A 15,776-nucleotide genomic window follows, 5' to 3' on the forward strand; every position below is an offset into this window, starting at 1 on the left:
ACATGATTAAGGACGAAAAACCAATCTCGAAACCGAGAAAGAAAGTAACAGTTCCAACAGATATATAGTAGAGGAGAAAAGTAATCCATTGCTCGCCGCAAAGCAAAACAAAAGACGAGTGGAGAAAATTTGTTCTTATCTTTCTAATAATTTGTTCAACATGGTGAGTGTCACTTTCTTCAATGATGCCAAGCATGAAACGGAGAATCATTTTCCGTAGATTGAAAGTCTTCCCTTGAATGTGCTGTGTTTACGTTCAAGCTTTTATTTTGCCGATAATGAGAAAACAAAAACAGGGTAAGGGAGACGGTGGGGGTTTTATGAGGTTCGACGGGCTTCTCTCAAAGTCGTCAATTTATCCAACTAAAATTATTTAATTGAAACCAAGTGGCAGGTGACGCGTGGAGGGAATGATGATTAGGAAACCTGATGATCTCTCCAACCAGTCCAAGTCTCTCTCCTGAATTTGGATAGTTGTTTACATCTCTCCCTTTCCGCTGACAAAAGCCAACTACTTTTCAAGCTTCCATGTATAGCATCGTCACGTAAGGAAACGACATCGTTTGAAAGATTCCCATTTCCCACCACCGTCGTTGTCTCTCTGGAATCTAGATGTATAGACTCGTATCTTCTTCGAAATTGTAGTTCCATCAATAACTTTCATCTGATCTATTACTCACCCTTTACCGGGTATGTTTGAAGAAGTTAGATTTATGATTAAGAAAAGAAAAAAGATTTGTGGGGTCTTCTGAATTACTGTTTCTGATTTTGTTTTTGGTTCTGTTGTATGTTGATGCAGAGATGGCAGGGAGGTCTTTTCTGCGGAGTTCAACAGATGAGAGTAAAGAAAGATTGCTTTCAAGGAAAGGGTATTCGGAATTCGGTTTGAACAGCTCTGGTGGTAGCGAGGATGGAGTTAAATGCAGGTGTTTTCGATCATGTTCTGATTCAATTAATAAATTCTGGAATGGTTTGCAAGAAATCTCTGTCAAGTTATATGAAATGGGTCGATCAGATCCTCGGAAGGTCTTTTTCGCTGCAAAAATGGGGTTTTCGCTAGCTATGGTATCACTGCTTATATTTTTCAAAGAGCCTCTAAGGAATGCTAGTCAATACTCGATATGGGCAATTCTTACTGTTGTCGTGGTTTTCGAATTCAGCGTAGGTATTTGCTTCAATATTCTTGCCCCATTTCTGCCAATCCAAATTTTGTGACTTGACTTTTTTCTTTGCTTTTGTTCATGGACTGTGGTGATGAAATCACTCTCTCTATTGTAGGGGCAACACTTAACAAAGGATTCAATCGAGCTTTGGGGACTTTCTCTGCTGGAGCCCTTGCTTTAGGCATTGCAGAATTATCAATATTGGCTGGAAAGTTTGAAGAAGTTATCATTGTGATTAGCATTTTCATAGCAGGTTGGAGTTCTTGCAGCTAATAGCATGAATTATAATTCCACATGAGAAGTTTCATTCTGCTTTTATAACTCTTAAAATTTCCTTCTGGTTTAGGATTTTGTGCAAGTTATGCGAAATTGTACCCTCCCATGAAGACATATGAATATGGTTTTCGGGTATTCTTGTTGACATATTGTATCGTACTGGTGTCTGGAAACAACACAAGAATCTTCTTCGACACTGCTTTTTATCGATTGTTGCTTATTGGGGTTGGTGCTGGCATTTGCTTGGTTGTAAATATATGTATATACCCCATATGGTCAGGGGAGGATTTACATAAATTGGTGGTTAAAAATTTCAAGAGTGTTGCTACTTCGTTGGAAGGTTTGATCCAGCTCTAGTTTATACTTTTCTGAGAACTGCTTGAGTAGTTTCTTTGTCAAATTCTCCTTTTTTATTCTTTTTGAAGTTTTACTACTTACTGTGATGACTTGCTTGATTCATACCCTTGATTTTTCTTTTCTAGGCTGTGTTAATGGATACCTGCAATGTGTTGAATATGAGAGGATCCCTTCAAAAATTCTTACATACCAAGCTTCTGATGATCCATTGTATAGTGGTTATAGATCAGTTGTGCAGTCTTCAAGCCAGGAGGAATCTCTGGTATGTTCTCTTATGTCAGTTTTCCATCCTGTCTTCATTATCAGGTCAAGAATGAAGGAATTGTTCATTTATTGTTAGTACCATTGTCTTTTTCCAGCTAGATTTTGCGTTATGGGAGCCTCCACATGGTCCTTACAGAACATTCAACTACCCTTGGAGAAACTATGTCAAAGTAAGTGGTGCACTGAGGCATTGTGCTTTCATGGTGATGGCAATGCATGGGTGCATACTTTCAGAAATTCAGGTGAGAAGACCTATCTCATTGCATTGTTTCAAATAGCAACATTTTCAATCCCCTGGTATATTTATTGAAAGATCCGCTGAGATTCAGCTCTACCACATATTTAGCAGATTCTTTTATAAAGTATATATTTCAAACTTCTCTGTTTGACTTCTGCTAGACCTCTCTTTTTCAAAGTAGTAAGCAAGGTTGGTAGACTATGCCTTCCAGGCTCCAGCATGGGTCACTTGTTTATGATTCCCTCCCTCTCTAGGATGCCACGCCAGAGTTATGGACACCCATATCCTACAGCTGTAAAGTGCCCATACTTTCGTTTAATATAAAGAAAAACTGCCTTCTATTAATTTATTGCTCATCGTTTGTCACTTCATTGAGTTATTAAGCAATCAGAAGGAGGGTTATATACTTTAAACAGAAAAGTAATCCGTGCTTGTTGCGGGCCCTTATTTGTATATGATAGCTCCTCATCAAAGGGAAACCACAAGACCCCATCAATCTGGCAAAGCTTAGGAATTTCCAACAAAATCATGTGCTTTCCACTTATGCAGTGATACAAACTTTCCTTCATTATACCTTTCCTGTTTATTTCAACCATTACAGTGGCATTCATCATTTTATGTCCTCAACTTGATGATAAGAAGCAAAATGGTGATGTTTAATAGCAAATGAAAAACAGTTCCTGAAGAGCATGAAAGGTGCTTGTATATCCAGGATGATAGCAGAGCAGAAACCTCTAGTCTTCGTAACAGTCTCATGGTTTTGGGTATCATGATATCTACTGCTAAATATGTTCAGTTGTTTGTGCTATGCTGGTAAAGTTTCTGATCTGTAAGAGCCATTTCGCATCAATCCTGACAGAAAATCGGGGTTTATTGAAGCTGCTTATAGGCACAAACAAGGGTACGGGATCTATGATTGACTTTGGCTGTTCATATGGAGATACAATCAAACTGAAGATTTTCGATGTATCATCCTGTAGTTTTAATCGGTATAACCTGAAAAGTTTCAACTCTTTAGTCTAATCTAACAAACATGTGTTACTCATTACTAGAAATTATCTTCACTTCTCTTAGCAATCAGGGGCTTGTAGTGGAAAGAATAGGTGTAACTAAGATTTACAGTTTCCTCTGATATAAAATGCGACAGTGGTTAGGATGCCACGAGCAGCATTCATGGACAATGGGAGACTGTTTCGACTTTTGTCTTTTTACCATAGATTGCACTTAACACTCCATTTTTTGACAAGAAGGTAAGAAGTATGCAATCTTGCATAAGAGTCCCAATTAGCCACGAAATCAAAGCTGTCTCCATTACTTAACACTGTTCATCGACATTGGATTATTCTTCTGAAAATTTGAATGATCTGTTCATCATAGGCTGCACTTAATGCTCCACATTTTTTTTGCCAAGAAGGTAAAATGTATGCAATCTTGCAACAAGAATCCCAATCGGCAACAAGACTAATGCTGTTTCACTAGTAGCTACAACTTTGTGCTAGCACATATTTTGCTATTGACAGTTTCGGACAACTTCCTTACAGCTGTAATCAGATTTTGTAAATTTGTACCTGCAGGCACCACCGGAGAAGAGACAAGTGTTTGCCAGCGAGCTTCAGAGGGTTGGTAATGCAGGAGCTAAAGTGCTGCGTGAACTTGGAGACAAGATTGAAAAGATGGAAAAGTTAAGCTCTGCAGAGATACTCAAGGAAATACATGAGGCAGGAGAGGATTTGCAACTGAAGATAGACGAAACATCATACCTTCTGGTCAATTCAGAAAGCTGGGCAACTGCACCGCAGTTCAAGGAATATGAAGAACCTATGATGAGCATAATCGATGTTAAAGATGATGAGAACAAAGTGATCAAATCCCTGAGTGATATGTTTGATGTTCAGAACCCAAACACGGGCATGGACTCTCGCATTCCAGATTTACTTTCCTCAGACAGCATGCTGAAGAAACCATCATGGCCGCGTCTGTCATTCACTGCAGATGCCTTGCTGAACCAACAGGAATCCAAAATATACGAAAGTGCTAGCTCTTTATCCTTAGCAACATTTGCATCACTCTTGATTGAGTTTGTTGCAAGGCTTCAAAACCTTGTCGACGCATTCCAAGAGCTCAGTGAGAAAGCAAATTTCAAGGTACCCATCGACCAACCAGCTGGAAAAGAGGTGGTAGGCTTTTGGAACAGACTAAGAAGTTGCTTTCACTCAAAAGAACTGAATTCTTGAAACCTTGGTCAAGGATCATACCTTGGGCTTCAACCATGGAACTAAATTGATTCGAATACAGTAAGCAAGTCAGGGTTTACATTGTTTTCTGCTTTGTTGTAGCTTGCCTATACAAATACAGTAATGCAGGTTGGAAGAACCTTCATGTAAAGGGGTGAGCCTAGCTACCGAAATTGCTCTGATCAGCTTCTTTCTTAAAGTTATTACTTTATATTGTTGATGGTGAAGCACAGTAATCAAAATTCAGAGGTAAATACATGAGAAACTGAAAGAAGGGTAAAATCAAGGATGATGATCGAGTTGGGTTATGTCAACATACTTTCCTTTCTGAAAGTAATAAAAGTTCAAGGCGAGATAAAGAGTTATTGTTTTTTGCTACGTGTTCTTTGATTTCATTTCAGCTGAAGCTTGAACTTCATTTAGAAAATTAAAAAAAAAAAACTCTCATTTTTTATTCTATTTAATTAAATCTTTTTAATTTTATTTTGTATTTATAAATCTTTTAATGATAGATTAATTATCATTAGTCAAAATAAAATTTATTATTTTTTGTTTATGAAGCCTTAATGTAAAGTTAACGTAATTATATTATCGTGTCACATTAACATATCAGTATATTATATTAACACTGCATGATATAAAATGATAAGTGATATTTTGATCGATAATAGCTAATCAACCATTAATCATAAGAATTTATTTGATTCAAAATAAAAATATAAAAATTTGATTCAATATAATAAAAAATAAAAATTTATTTTAATTTTTTTAAATAGTTAAGAGACTTTTTAGATATTATGTTTAAATTTAAGTGAATTTAAAATTATAAAAATCTTAACAAGTTAAAAAATATATAATATTAATTATAAAATTCACAAAAGGAATTATATTAAGAATCTTATAGAGAGTTAAATTAATACGAAGTAAATTTTATTTTTTATAATTTTAATTTCATTCATATGATATCTCATGATTTCTTTTTCTCTATCAATATCATGCGAATAACTTTTGTTACTATAAAAAATTAAACTGTTAATTTAGTAAATAAAATTAACAGTTTCATCTTTTGTAGGAATAGAGAAATTATTCTCGAGATGCAAATGTAGGAAAAAATTATTAATCGAGAAGAATGAAATTATAAGGTGTCATATGGAAAAATTGAAATTACGAGAAACGTAGATATAAATTACCCAAAAATATTTTCGTATTTAAGCCCATTGACCGTTGACCAAAAATGATGGGCCTTTAATCCAAATAGGCCCATCATCATGGGCCTCGAAATCCAACTATTACAAAAAAAAAATCAAATTTGCAAATAAAACAATAAATAAATACAAACGAAAATATTTCATTTGCCTTTGTTCTTTCTTTTTTCTCGAGAGACGGCCGGCGGGAAGGCGTCGAGATCGGTCAGAACCACTCCCATTTCTCAGTTTTATCGCCCTTCTCTAACATTTTTCAATTTATTATTATTAATAAATATTGATTTATTTAGTTATTAATCTTTGAGTTGTGTCAACCTCCGTTACTGTCATGTTGTGATTCTCCCGATCTTACAGTTCCTGGTATTTTCAATTCTCAAATTTCCTATTCCATTCTCCTTGTTTTTGTTTTTCTCCTCGGAAGCCAAACAACGCAGTGGGATTTTAGCTTGGAATCGGTGTTTTCAGCATTTCTTTTTTCGTTCTGGTTTATTTTTCGTTATAACATTTTTTGACTTCCTGGATTTGAATTCTAGGGCTTGTTTTGGATCATGCTGTTTGGAATTGATGTATTTATCAAATTTTATATGGTTTAATTGCTGAGAAGTTCGAAGAAGAATGCGATGAATATAGTTAGAAGTATTGTGGATGGAATTATGAGATTTAAGGATCAAAGATGAACACTGTTATAATATAATTTGACATGACTCGTGATTAACGATTGGTTACGGATTTTTTTTCTTTTTCTGTACTTATGCAGATATAACTAGTCGATTGAAGCTGCCAGAAATCGATTTAGGATGTCTATGGCTGAAGAACCGTTGTATCCGATAGCTGTCCTTATAGATGAGCTAAAAAATGATGACATTCAACTACGTTTGAACTCAATCCGTAGGCTATCAACGATTGCACGTGCTCTTGGGGAAGAGCGAACCAGGAAGGAATTAATTCCATTTCTGAGTGAAAACAATGACGACGATGATGAGGTGCTTCTTGCAATGGCTGAGGAGTTGGGAGTATTTATTCCCTATGTTGGGGGTGTTGAGCATGCACATGTTTTGCTGCCACCTTTGGAAACCCTTTGCACTGTTGAGGAAACCTGTGTGAGGGACAAAGCTGTCGAATCATTGTGTAGAATTGGGTCTCAAATGAGGGAGAATGACTTGGTTGAGTGGTTTATTCCTCTAGTAAAGGTTAGACTTTTTTTTTTCTTAATTTTCTATTATTTGTTTTAATGCTGTTTCTTCCTACTGGTTAGTGAGATTTAGCTGCTGTTTTTGATGCAACTATAAATTTTAGCACCGGAAAAAAGTTTTAAGGTTTTCTTAGGTGCTAATTACATGCCAAAAACTGTTTGGTGCAGGCCTTAGATTGAGGTGCTGAATTTAGTTAAGCAAGCTATTTAGTAACTGCAGACAATGAATTTTAAAAAGCCTTTCAACTTCTACTTTATGATCATAATACACTAACTATTTGTGAAACATTGCTAATGTGAAGGACAATTTAAACAATAATACTAAGGAGTTTTAAATAATAGTAAGGAGTAACATGATTTGTGATTAAAAGTTTTTAAAATGGTTCTGAATAAATGCATTTTGCCTTAAGTAAGAAGTAGGCTCATCCATACTAAATACTTTTACTTTGTCACTTAAAAATATCCTTTCCAGTTATTATTTACTTGCACAACCAAACATGCTTAAAAGATCAAATAATTACAACTGTTCATTACTTGTATATGCATCCTACATGAATGTATTTCCTTCTATTTTCATGTGTCATGCTGGTTCTTATTCACATTATTCTCAGTAACTGCCATGTTTTTTTATTTTTTATTTTTATAATTTATTTTTAAATCTTCAGAGGCTGGCTGCTGGTGAATGGTTTACAGCTCGAGTTTCAGCTTGCGGGCTGTTTCATATTGCTTATCCAAGTGCCCCTGAGATGTTGAAAACAGAATTACGGTCAATATACAGTCAGTTGTGTCAAGATGACATGCCTATGGTAAGGAGGTCTGCCGCATCAAATCTGGGGAAGTTTGCTGCAACAGTGGAATCTGCTCATTTGAAGGCTGACATCATGCAAATCTTTGAGGATCTTACGCAAGATGGTAATTTGAATATTTAAGACTTGATTTAAAATCTCTCTACTTATTAGGTTTGGTTACATTATGTATCTTTCCACAGACGGATACTGCTTTATGTGCTTCTTCTCCTTCCCTGCCCCTCCTCCATGTTTAAAGTAAATGTATTTGTTGCTTAAATTGTGGAATGTAGTAAGCTTAGATAGTGTTTTTCTATTTGGAAATAGACTAGTGTTTTATAGAAGATTTGATGTAGGGCATCTTAGCATTCTACATCAAAGTTATTTTGTGTTAGCTGAAAAAATTAGAATATTGTTGGGTGTAAATTTAGCAACAGATAAAAGGTTAGTCATCTTCCCATGGCTACTGCAACCTGCAAGGGTATGGGCATAGGTGAAGACACCTGATAGCTTGGTAGACAAGTCTCAGCAACAGAAATGTCAAACTTCTTAAATTGAGATGGATCAAATGTGCTGTTTGTTCCATTAGGCAATAAACAAAAAATGAAAAAAAATTCTTCTTAGAGCCTCTCTTTTGGCATATTGGAAGGTTGACCAGATGTCTCATCTCTTGAAGATGCACTTTTACTTCCAGGGGAACTTTGATTGTCTCCTCAATTAGATTGATACCATATAACTCACAGGTTTAATAGCTAGTCTTACACCCAAGGCCAAAGAAACCCTGCAATTATGAGAACAGGGTGTTGATTTTCAAATTCAATACATTTTACAAATCTTGGATTTATTATGCAGGAATTGTTCAATGATAGGTTCGTGATAAAAGTAGTATTAGTAATAGCTGAACTGTTTTTATATCTTACATTCATTTGTTGTGAATTTACACTTGAAGCTTTTATTAAATTTGTATGTCAGATCAAGATTCAGTTCGATTATTGGCTGTTGAGGGATGCGCTGCTCTTGGAAAGTTGTTAGAGCCCCCGGATTGCGTTGCACACATTCTCCCTGTTATTGTCAATTTCTCTCAGGTATATGCATACTTGATGTATATTTCTCCCGTTTAGATCAATTTTTGTGAATTTTACAATTTTGTTTCTTGCTTGTCTTTGTTTCGGATAATTCAGTGGGGCATGTGTTATGGAATTGTTAAACTGTTGATAACCTTATGTTAATTGTTGCCATGTATTAGCATAGTTTTGTGGCTGGTTATTTGTACTTTTTCTAGTAATAATGTAATAGTTTTTGTTGTTTTGCATGATGTATGGGCATCTTATTCAAAACACATAAGTTATGGTTCATGGTAACACTAGTGGCAGAAATTGTACTTGGGATTGTCTACAAGCCAAAGACTTAGTGGAGTAAAAGGGTTGGTCAATGGTGGAATTTAACAAGATATTGAGTAAAAATGGAAGGTTTGTGGAATAGTAGGAGAAAACTGTTTATAGATTGGGGAGAAGTAATCCAAGAGTGATCCAGTTGATTTAATTGAAGACAAAGTTATTGGAGTTTTACAACTAATGAGAATGAGGTCATGAGAATGGTGGGATTGCACATATGTACTTACCTTTAAAATAATCCGGAGGTCGATGAGGGTAGGATGAGATTTTCATAAATCAAAGCAGCTTTGATTTATGAAGAATGAATGAAACCTTCCCTGCTGCCCTCCACCTTTCTGTCCACTCCAAACCAGCCCATGGAGCGACTAACTGACTTAATTTGGCAAAGGTAGTGAGAGAGAGTGAGAGGAAGTCGAAGAAGAATGCGATAGAGGTTATGAGGGAGGACATTACTGGGTGTGATGAATTTTTAGTGTTGACTGTATTGTTAGTCTGCTCTTAGTTATTCTAATATTTTATTTAAAGCCTGACTGACTTTTGACTGTATTGAACCCTATCCTTTAGCCATGACAAGGGTTCTCCTATAGAAGCCTTGCTGGGTTCACCTACTCATAGTTCATTGTGTCTTGGGAGCTATTCTGTTTTTTCCCCATGGCCTGGAGTGATGTTACAAGTTCTTAAGGAATTCGGGGTTCAAAATATGTTTTAAATGAGTAGGAATAGGATGTCAGTTGCAAGGGCCTAGAAGTGCATACTGGCACTCTTTTGCAAGTAAGGTGTTTGGAATTTGAAGAAAGTTTTGACATGATCGATATCCTTTTCTTTCAAGCTTCATTTAGTCAGAATGAAGCATGGAAGGACGTGCAAGAATAATCAGCTAAGTTGGTTTGATCATGCAAAATAAATTAATTTATATGCCATGAGGAACAATAGAAACCGATTTTTGTGCCACTTAGGGCTTTGTTCGAGTTGATCAAGTTAATGTACTGCAGATCAAAGATGATATGGATCCAAACTGTAAGAGAAGACATGGGGCCTGTTTATGTATATTAAATTTTTAGCCCTAACTAACTTTTGTTGAGGTTGAAGTTTAGAAGTCAGTCTTTAAGTAGTGACTAAAAGACTTCATTCTATTGCATTAGCAGTATTTATCATGTAGTTATACTGCTGATTTGATCTATTATCATGATTTATTAAACATTTTTTTAAAGGATGTGGGGGAGGGAATGCTATTGGGTGTCCTGAGTGTTCTGTTGCATATGAAACAATTTCTATGGATGGTTTCAGGCATCTTTAGCCTGAAAATAATTTTGTTGATACTACATGCTCTTATATTTGTTCTATTTCTTGTATCTAACAGGATAAATCTTGGCGTGTGCGTTATATGGTTGCAAATCAATTATATGAGCTTTGTGAAGCTGTGGGGCCAGAGCCTACTAGGTATTTATTTATCACTGATGCTATATAGATGGACTTTTTCCCCTTACCAAATTAGGATGTAACCATATGTATCACTATCTGACAAGGTTACGTGATCAGTGGTTCAGAGGGTTTTTATTGTGTTTTGGCCAGTAATTATGATTCTTTATGTTATTTTCTCTTGATTATTAGTCACACTAACCTGAGGTGGTCTTTGTTTGTAACTTTTTATTTATGTTTAAGGATGGACTTGGTACCTGCATACGTGCGGTTACTTCGTGATAATGAGGCTGAAGTCCGCATAGCAGCTGCCGGAAAAGTAACTAAATTTTGCCGAATTTTGAGTCCAGAGCTTGCAATCCAACACATTCTTCCTTGTGTGAAGGTACAGATGTTTATGATTACTTAGAAGCTTCTGATCCTGTATGACTTTATGTTAGAGAAGAAACTGCTATTTGTTTCAAGTGATGTTAAATATTGGTCATCTACTCATCTCGATGCATTGCAAATGCCCTTTACAGGAACTGTCGTCAGATTCTTCCCAGCATGTCCGCTCCGCTTTGGCTTCAGTTATAATGGGAATGGCTCCTGTCCTTGGTAAGGTAAGAACATAAAGTAATTCCTCGATGAGGAAGTATGCAAGAAAAATTCAAGGTTCGTTTTATGCTGATACAAGCTAGAAATGATTGATTTTACAAAAAAGTAGCAGCAAAAATTTTCTCCTACAAGTGGATTTGGGCTGATATGAGGTCTTGTTATTGTTATTGTTAAGTTCTGTTTGTTTTAGTTGATTTCTTAATGTTCTTGCTGGATGCATCAAGATACTGGTTTAAATTGCTTTTATGGGATTATTGAACTTCATTTGATGGTCCTTGCAGGATGCAACTATCGAACAGCTTCTTCCAATATTTCTCTCCCTTCTGAAGGATGAATTTCCTGATGTGCGCCTGAACATAATCAGCAAGCTTGATCAAGTTAATCAGGTTTGGTACCATTTAAAGCTTCCCCGCTGTTTTCTGTGTGTGCTGATCTGCTTATTTTTTGCTGCCTTGGTTGTTTGGCTTTTGCTTGAGATTGCAACTTTTATCAAACAAATAAAAACAGTTGAAGCAGAATGGCACCAGGGTCTCAGAAGTGGCTACTGACAGTGAATAGAATTAAGTTTTAATCACAACTTATTATTTGGTGTACATGCTATCAGTGCATTCTATGTGTAATCATTATATTCAAGTTAACTGCATTCTCTCAAGCAGCTTTCAAGTTGTTAAATAAACCTTTTCTGGCAGGTTATTGGAATTGATCTATTGTCCCAATCCTTATTACCAGCCATTGTTGAGCTTGCAGAGGATAGACATTGGAGGGTTCGGCTTGCAATAATTGAGTATATACCATTATTGGCAAGTCAGTTAGGTGTTGGGTTTTTTGATGATAAACTTGGTGCCCTTTGCATGCAATGGATGCAGGATAAGGTTGGTGCCTTCCTCCCTTGCATGTGTAATAGCTTTAAGTTTAAAGGACTTGTTGCTTTTCTGTATTCACCTTTGCATACAAATGTTTTGTATGCATTTTGCTGTACTCTTTATGTTTTTATATCTTATTTTCTTTTATTTTTAATTTAATCTCCTTAGAACCTTTTATGTATATGTATGTTTCTTTCTTGATTGTTTTATATTTGCTTTAAGTAGACCAATATTTTTGGGGACTATGCATTGAGAAAAGACCCAAAATGGGATTTTCAGGTTATATTGCTATGGAAGGCTTCATGATGGGATAAGAAAATTTAAATTTTCAAATAATTAAACAATGGGATTCCTGATACTGTTTATTAATTGTGAAATATTCTGCCCTTCTAAAATTGTCTGGTTTGGTAATGGATGAGTTCAAAAAAAAGTGTATTAAATCCATCCACATCTTTTGTTGGTTTAGTTCTATATTTATCCTTAGTTATTTCAGAATGCTTTTGGCTTGTGATTTGTACTATAATATAGTAGGTTATGATCAGCCTGTATATTGAAAGGGGAACACATTTAGGGCAGCTAGATAGCGGAAGGACTATATTGCTGGCAAGGAGGGAGTGACATTCTAAAAGTCTATTTTTAATATGAGAAGACTTTGCTCACTGCATTGTTAATATTTACTTACCGAGGGCAAACAATGATATGATTTTTAATCCAAGCTTTATTTTGCATGGTATTATTGCAGGTTTATTCTATTCGAGATGCAGCTGCTAACAATTTAAAGCGTCTTGCTGAAGAATTTGGCCCAGAATGGGCTATGCAGCACATTATTCCACAGGTCTGTCCAATAATTTTTACAATTGATCTTCAGTTAAAAAAAGAAAATGGATACTAAAGTAAAAGAAGAAAAACCATGACAGTTTTACTGCCGAAAGTAAATAGATGTTTGTGCTAGTTGTTCAAGCTTTGCTTCGATTTTATGAGAACTGTGAGGGGCAGTTTTATGCTTTACATAGGTTTTGCACAAAGTCCTGCTAGGTCTGTACTGACCCTTTTTCTTTTAAGCTGTGCACTACCAATTTTTGGTTTAGTGAGAAATGATTTGATAACTTTTGTGTGGATTTTTGAATAGTTTTTTCACCCTTTGGCTTGTTGATAATCCCGATGCATGTGTTCTTGTCATTTTGTTTGACCTTTGCTTTGTGTTTTTGGTATTTGTTTTGCCCTGTTTAATTTACTTATTATTCAGTTTACAGTTTTGTTTAACATGGAAGTCAGGGTGTTTCCTGAGCAGGTATTAGAGATGGTTAACAATTCGCACTATCTGTATCGGATGACCATTCTACGTGCCATTTCTCTCCTTGCTCCTGTTATGGAGTCAGAAATAACATGTTCTAAACTGTTGCCAGTCGTCATCAATGCATCAAAAGACAGGTTTGCAAAATTTGCAAAATCAAGGGGAAAAGTGTAGTATTCTGATCAGAGCGATCCATAATTGACAGACTGCGGTTTCGCTCTCTGCAGGGTCCCCAACATTAAGTTTAATGTGGCAAAGGTTTTGCAGTCTCTCATTCCCATAGTTGATCAGTCTGTACGTATTCCAATTTCGATCATACTTTCCCACCTTTTCCCCTTTTGTATGTTTTCCCCCCTCTTGTTTCCACCTTTTTGTTTTCTAATTGGTTTGCATTGGCCTACCGTTTGTTGCAATAGGTGGTGGAGAAGACAATCCGTCCATGCTTGGTGGAGCTCGGTGAGGATCCAGATGTTGATGTCCGCTATTTCGCTAACCAAGCACTTCAGTCTATCGACCATGTCATGATGTCCAGCTAGGATAGACCTGTTTCGCCCAATCATCAACGACCTCTTCGCCGGAGGTGCTTTATTCTTCCCCATTAGGTTGGTTCTTCTCTTTCCTAACGCTCTGATTGGTAGCTTTGTTGTATCATTGTGGCTGACCATATGCTCAAGCTATTTTTGGCCACTGAAAATGTGCTCAAGCTTGAGAGACATATCCCTAATTAATCTTGGATATATGTGATTTTTGTTGTTTATATTCTATTGGTTTTTATTTTTTGGCTTCTTATTTCTTTTAATATTATATTTTTTTCCTACAATCTATTTGAAAGTGTAAATATAAAATAATAATTAAAAAAGTCAGCGAGTTGAGCTTTGGTTTGACTTTAGGAAGTATGTTCGATGGACTTAACCCAAACTTGACCCGGCCCAAACCACGGACACGCGTGGTGATTGGTAGGTGTTAGCTTTGGGCCAAGTAAAAGATAGAAACATGAGGGCCGCTGCCTACCTCTTCTGATTTCTCATAGAGAAAAAAACAGGATAGTGCTTTGATTTTGTTGCATATAAAAAGAGAAATGAAAAATGAAGGTCAGCTGCGGAGTGGCGACCTCCACGTGAATCTCAATTTGCGTTGCTGTGGTGCATTGATTTTGGAAGGAAGTTGTGCCTAAACCCCATACAAAAAACACTAGTCTGTTATGTAAAAGAATAATTTGAACTATAGAGTTTGAATAAAAAAGAATGTGTTTTGTTTTCTCTGATGAGAAAATAACAAAATAAATCTTCGAGTTGTAGAATTTTCATATGCTTTTTTTTTTAAAAATACTAAATTATGTATTTTAAAAATATAAATAATAGTTAAAATTTAAACTTTAAATCGCGAGTATAAATCTTAAATTTAAAAGATAAAAATTGATTATTTTTCTTATTATGTAGTCCAAGATTGTATATTTAAAATTAAGATATACACTTTATGTAATCTGAAACTTAAAAATAAAAATTAAGTTGGTATTTTTTGAATGAGGATAAACTCGTTCTATAAAATTGTAAAAAAAAAATATTTTAAATTTGATTTTTGACCCATTAATTATTAACTTCATAAAAAATGTTTCGAAGTTCAAGATTCAAAATTCTCGGTTCATATCTCTTTCGTATGTATCTAAAAACAATAATAAAAATTTTCTACTTATAAGTATGATATTGAAACTGAAAAGTATTAAGACATCAAGTTGAACTTGGGAATGATTTTGCCTAAGTGTAATAAATATTTGGAGCGAAGTTTGTCAACTGGCTGCAGACCACACATACTTGTCACAGCACGTGTGTTATCTATTTTTTTTTTTTACATTCAAGCATTTGACAATAGTACATGAATTCTCTGTACAAAGATTCATATTTAAATCCCTCTTCTTCAATTTTTTTTTTAAAAAAAATTACTATTTTTTAAAAATAGTTTCTTTTAATTTTTATTTGCCAAATTTCAAATAAGATTATTGAGGGAAATTTTATTTTCCGATCGTTTCATGTAAGTATGTATCAAGTGGTTAATCAAGGATCAATGGACCGAACATAATTTATTTTCTATTTAAGAAAACATTGTAACTTATGTTTATAGACATTGATTTATTAAAATGTTAAATATTTATGTAAAAAGAAAATGTATTTAATGTATAGTTTATATAATTTTGTACAATAGTACATTTAAATAACATTACTCCATCTTAAAAAACATTAAATATTAAACATATAAAAAAAATCAAATTTTAATATAAAATACACTAAAATAAGAAGTCTTAATTGACAAAGACGAGTGCTACGGCAGGCTTTTACGATGAGTAGATTTCGGTGGTTGAAGCGTTTGTCACGTTGGAATGGTTGCTCAGCCACGTTGAACCCCACCACCAAGTCTCTCTATTCATTAGTGAACAGTGCCTTCGTCATTTCCTTGCAAGAAATACATGGTACTCTATCCACAATCCATCGATAATTATT

General features: G+C 35.1%; 2 protein-coding genes across 4 annotated transcripts; both read left to right on the plus strand.

Annotated features, from left to right (window-relative positions):
- Positions 1 to 41: 41 nt before the first annotated feature.
- On the plus strand, positions 42 to 4,903 carry LOC110428286 (aluminum activated malate transporter family protein). Of its 3 annotated transcripts, none has more exons than XM_021444080.2 (7): positions 42 to 614; positions 800 to 1,165; positions 1,279 to 1,416; positions 1,510 to 1,779; positions 1,922 to 2,058; positions 2,156 to 2,302; positions 3,873 to 4,903. In XM_021444080.2, the coding sequence occupies exons 2-7, from the start codon at positions 802 to 804 to the stop codon at positions 4,530 to 4,532; spliced, it is 1,716 nt and encodes a 571-aa protein (XP_021299755.1). In that variant the 5' UTR covers positions 42 to 614; positions 800 to 801; the 3' UTR covers positions 4,533 to 4,903. The 3 variants fall into 3 exon arrangements, with proteins under 3 accessions (XP_021299755.1, XP_021299754.1, XP_021299756.1); XM_021444079.2 differs by having other exon boundaries at positions 45 to 690; XM_021444081.2 differs by lacking the exon at positions 42 to 614 and having other exon boundaries at positions 986 to 1,161.
- Positions 4,904 to 5,859: 956 nt separating this feature from the next.
- LOC110428339 (uncharacterized) lies at positions 5,860 to 14,065 on the plus strand. Its single transcript, XM_021444152.2, has 13 exons — positions 5,860 to 5,941; positions 6,495 to 6,927; positions 7,595 to 7,841; positions 8,687 to 8,799; positions 10,469 to 10,548; positions 10,771 to 10,912; positions 11,049 to 11,129; positions 11,406 to 11,510; positions 11,814 to 11,996; positions 12,730 to 12,822; positions 13,279 to 13,418; positions 13,509 to 13,575; positions 13,698 to 14,065. The coding sequence occupies exons 2-13, from the start codon at positions 6,535 to 6,537 to the stop codon at positions 13,815 to 13,817; spliced, it is 1,764 nt and encodes a 587-aa protein (XP_021299827.1). The 5' UTR covers positions 5,860 to 5,941; positions 6,495 to 6,534; the 3' UTR covers positions 13,818 to 14,065.
- Positions 14,066 to 15,776: the final 1,711 nt, after the last annotated feature.

The sequence above is a fragment of the Theobroma umbraticum genome, unplaced genomic scaffold (assembly GCF_002168275.2).
Source record: "Theobroma umbraticum cultivar Fairchild unplaced genomic scaffold, ASM216827v3 scaffold_31.0, whole genome shotgun sequence".
Lineage (NCBI taxonomy): Eukaryota > Viridiplantae > Streptophyta > Magnoliopsida > Malvales > Malvaceae > Theobroma > Theobroma umbraticum.

Bases quoted from the DNA above. Each gene is read 5' to 3' on its own strand.
- LOC110428286 (XM_021444080.2), top strand. From the start codon at position 802: ATGGCAGGGAGGTCTTTTCTGCGGAGTTCAACAGATGAGAGTAAAGAA. The intron at 1,780-1,921 runs GTTTGATCCAGC...TTTCTTTTCTAG, and splicing joins TGTTGCTACTTCGTTGGAAG to GCTGTGTTAATGGATACCTG. The intron at 2,059-2,155 runs GTATGTTCTCTT...GTCTTTTTCCAG, and splicing joins CAAGCCAGGAGGAATCTCTG to CTAGATTTTGCGTTATGGGA.
- LOC110428339 (XM_021444152.2), top strand. From the start codon at position 6,535: ATGTCTATGGCTGAAGAACCGTTGTATCCGATAGCTGTCCTTATAGAT. The intron at 7,842-8,686 runs GTAATTTGAATA...TTTGTATGTCAG, and splicing joins TGAGGATCTTACGCAAGATG to ATCAAGATTCAGTTCGATTA. The intron at 10,913-11,048 runs GTACAGATGTTT...TGCCCTTTACAG, and splicing joins ACATTCTTCCTTGTGTGAAG to GAACTGTCGTCAGATTCTTC.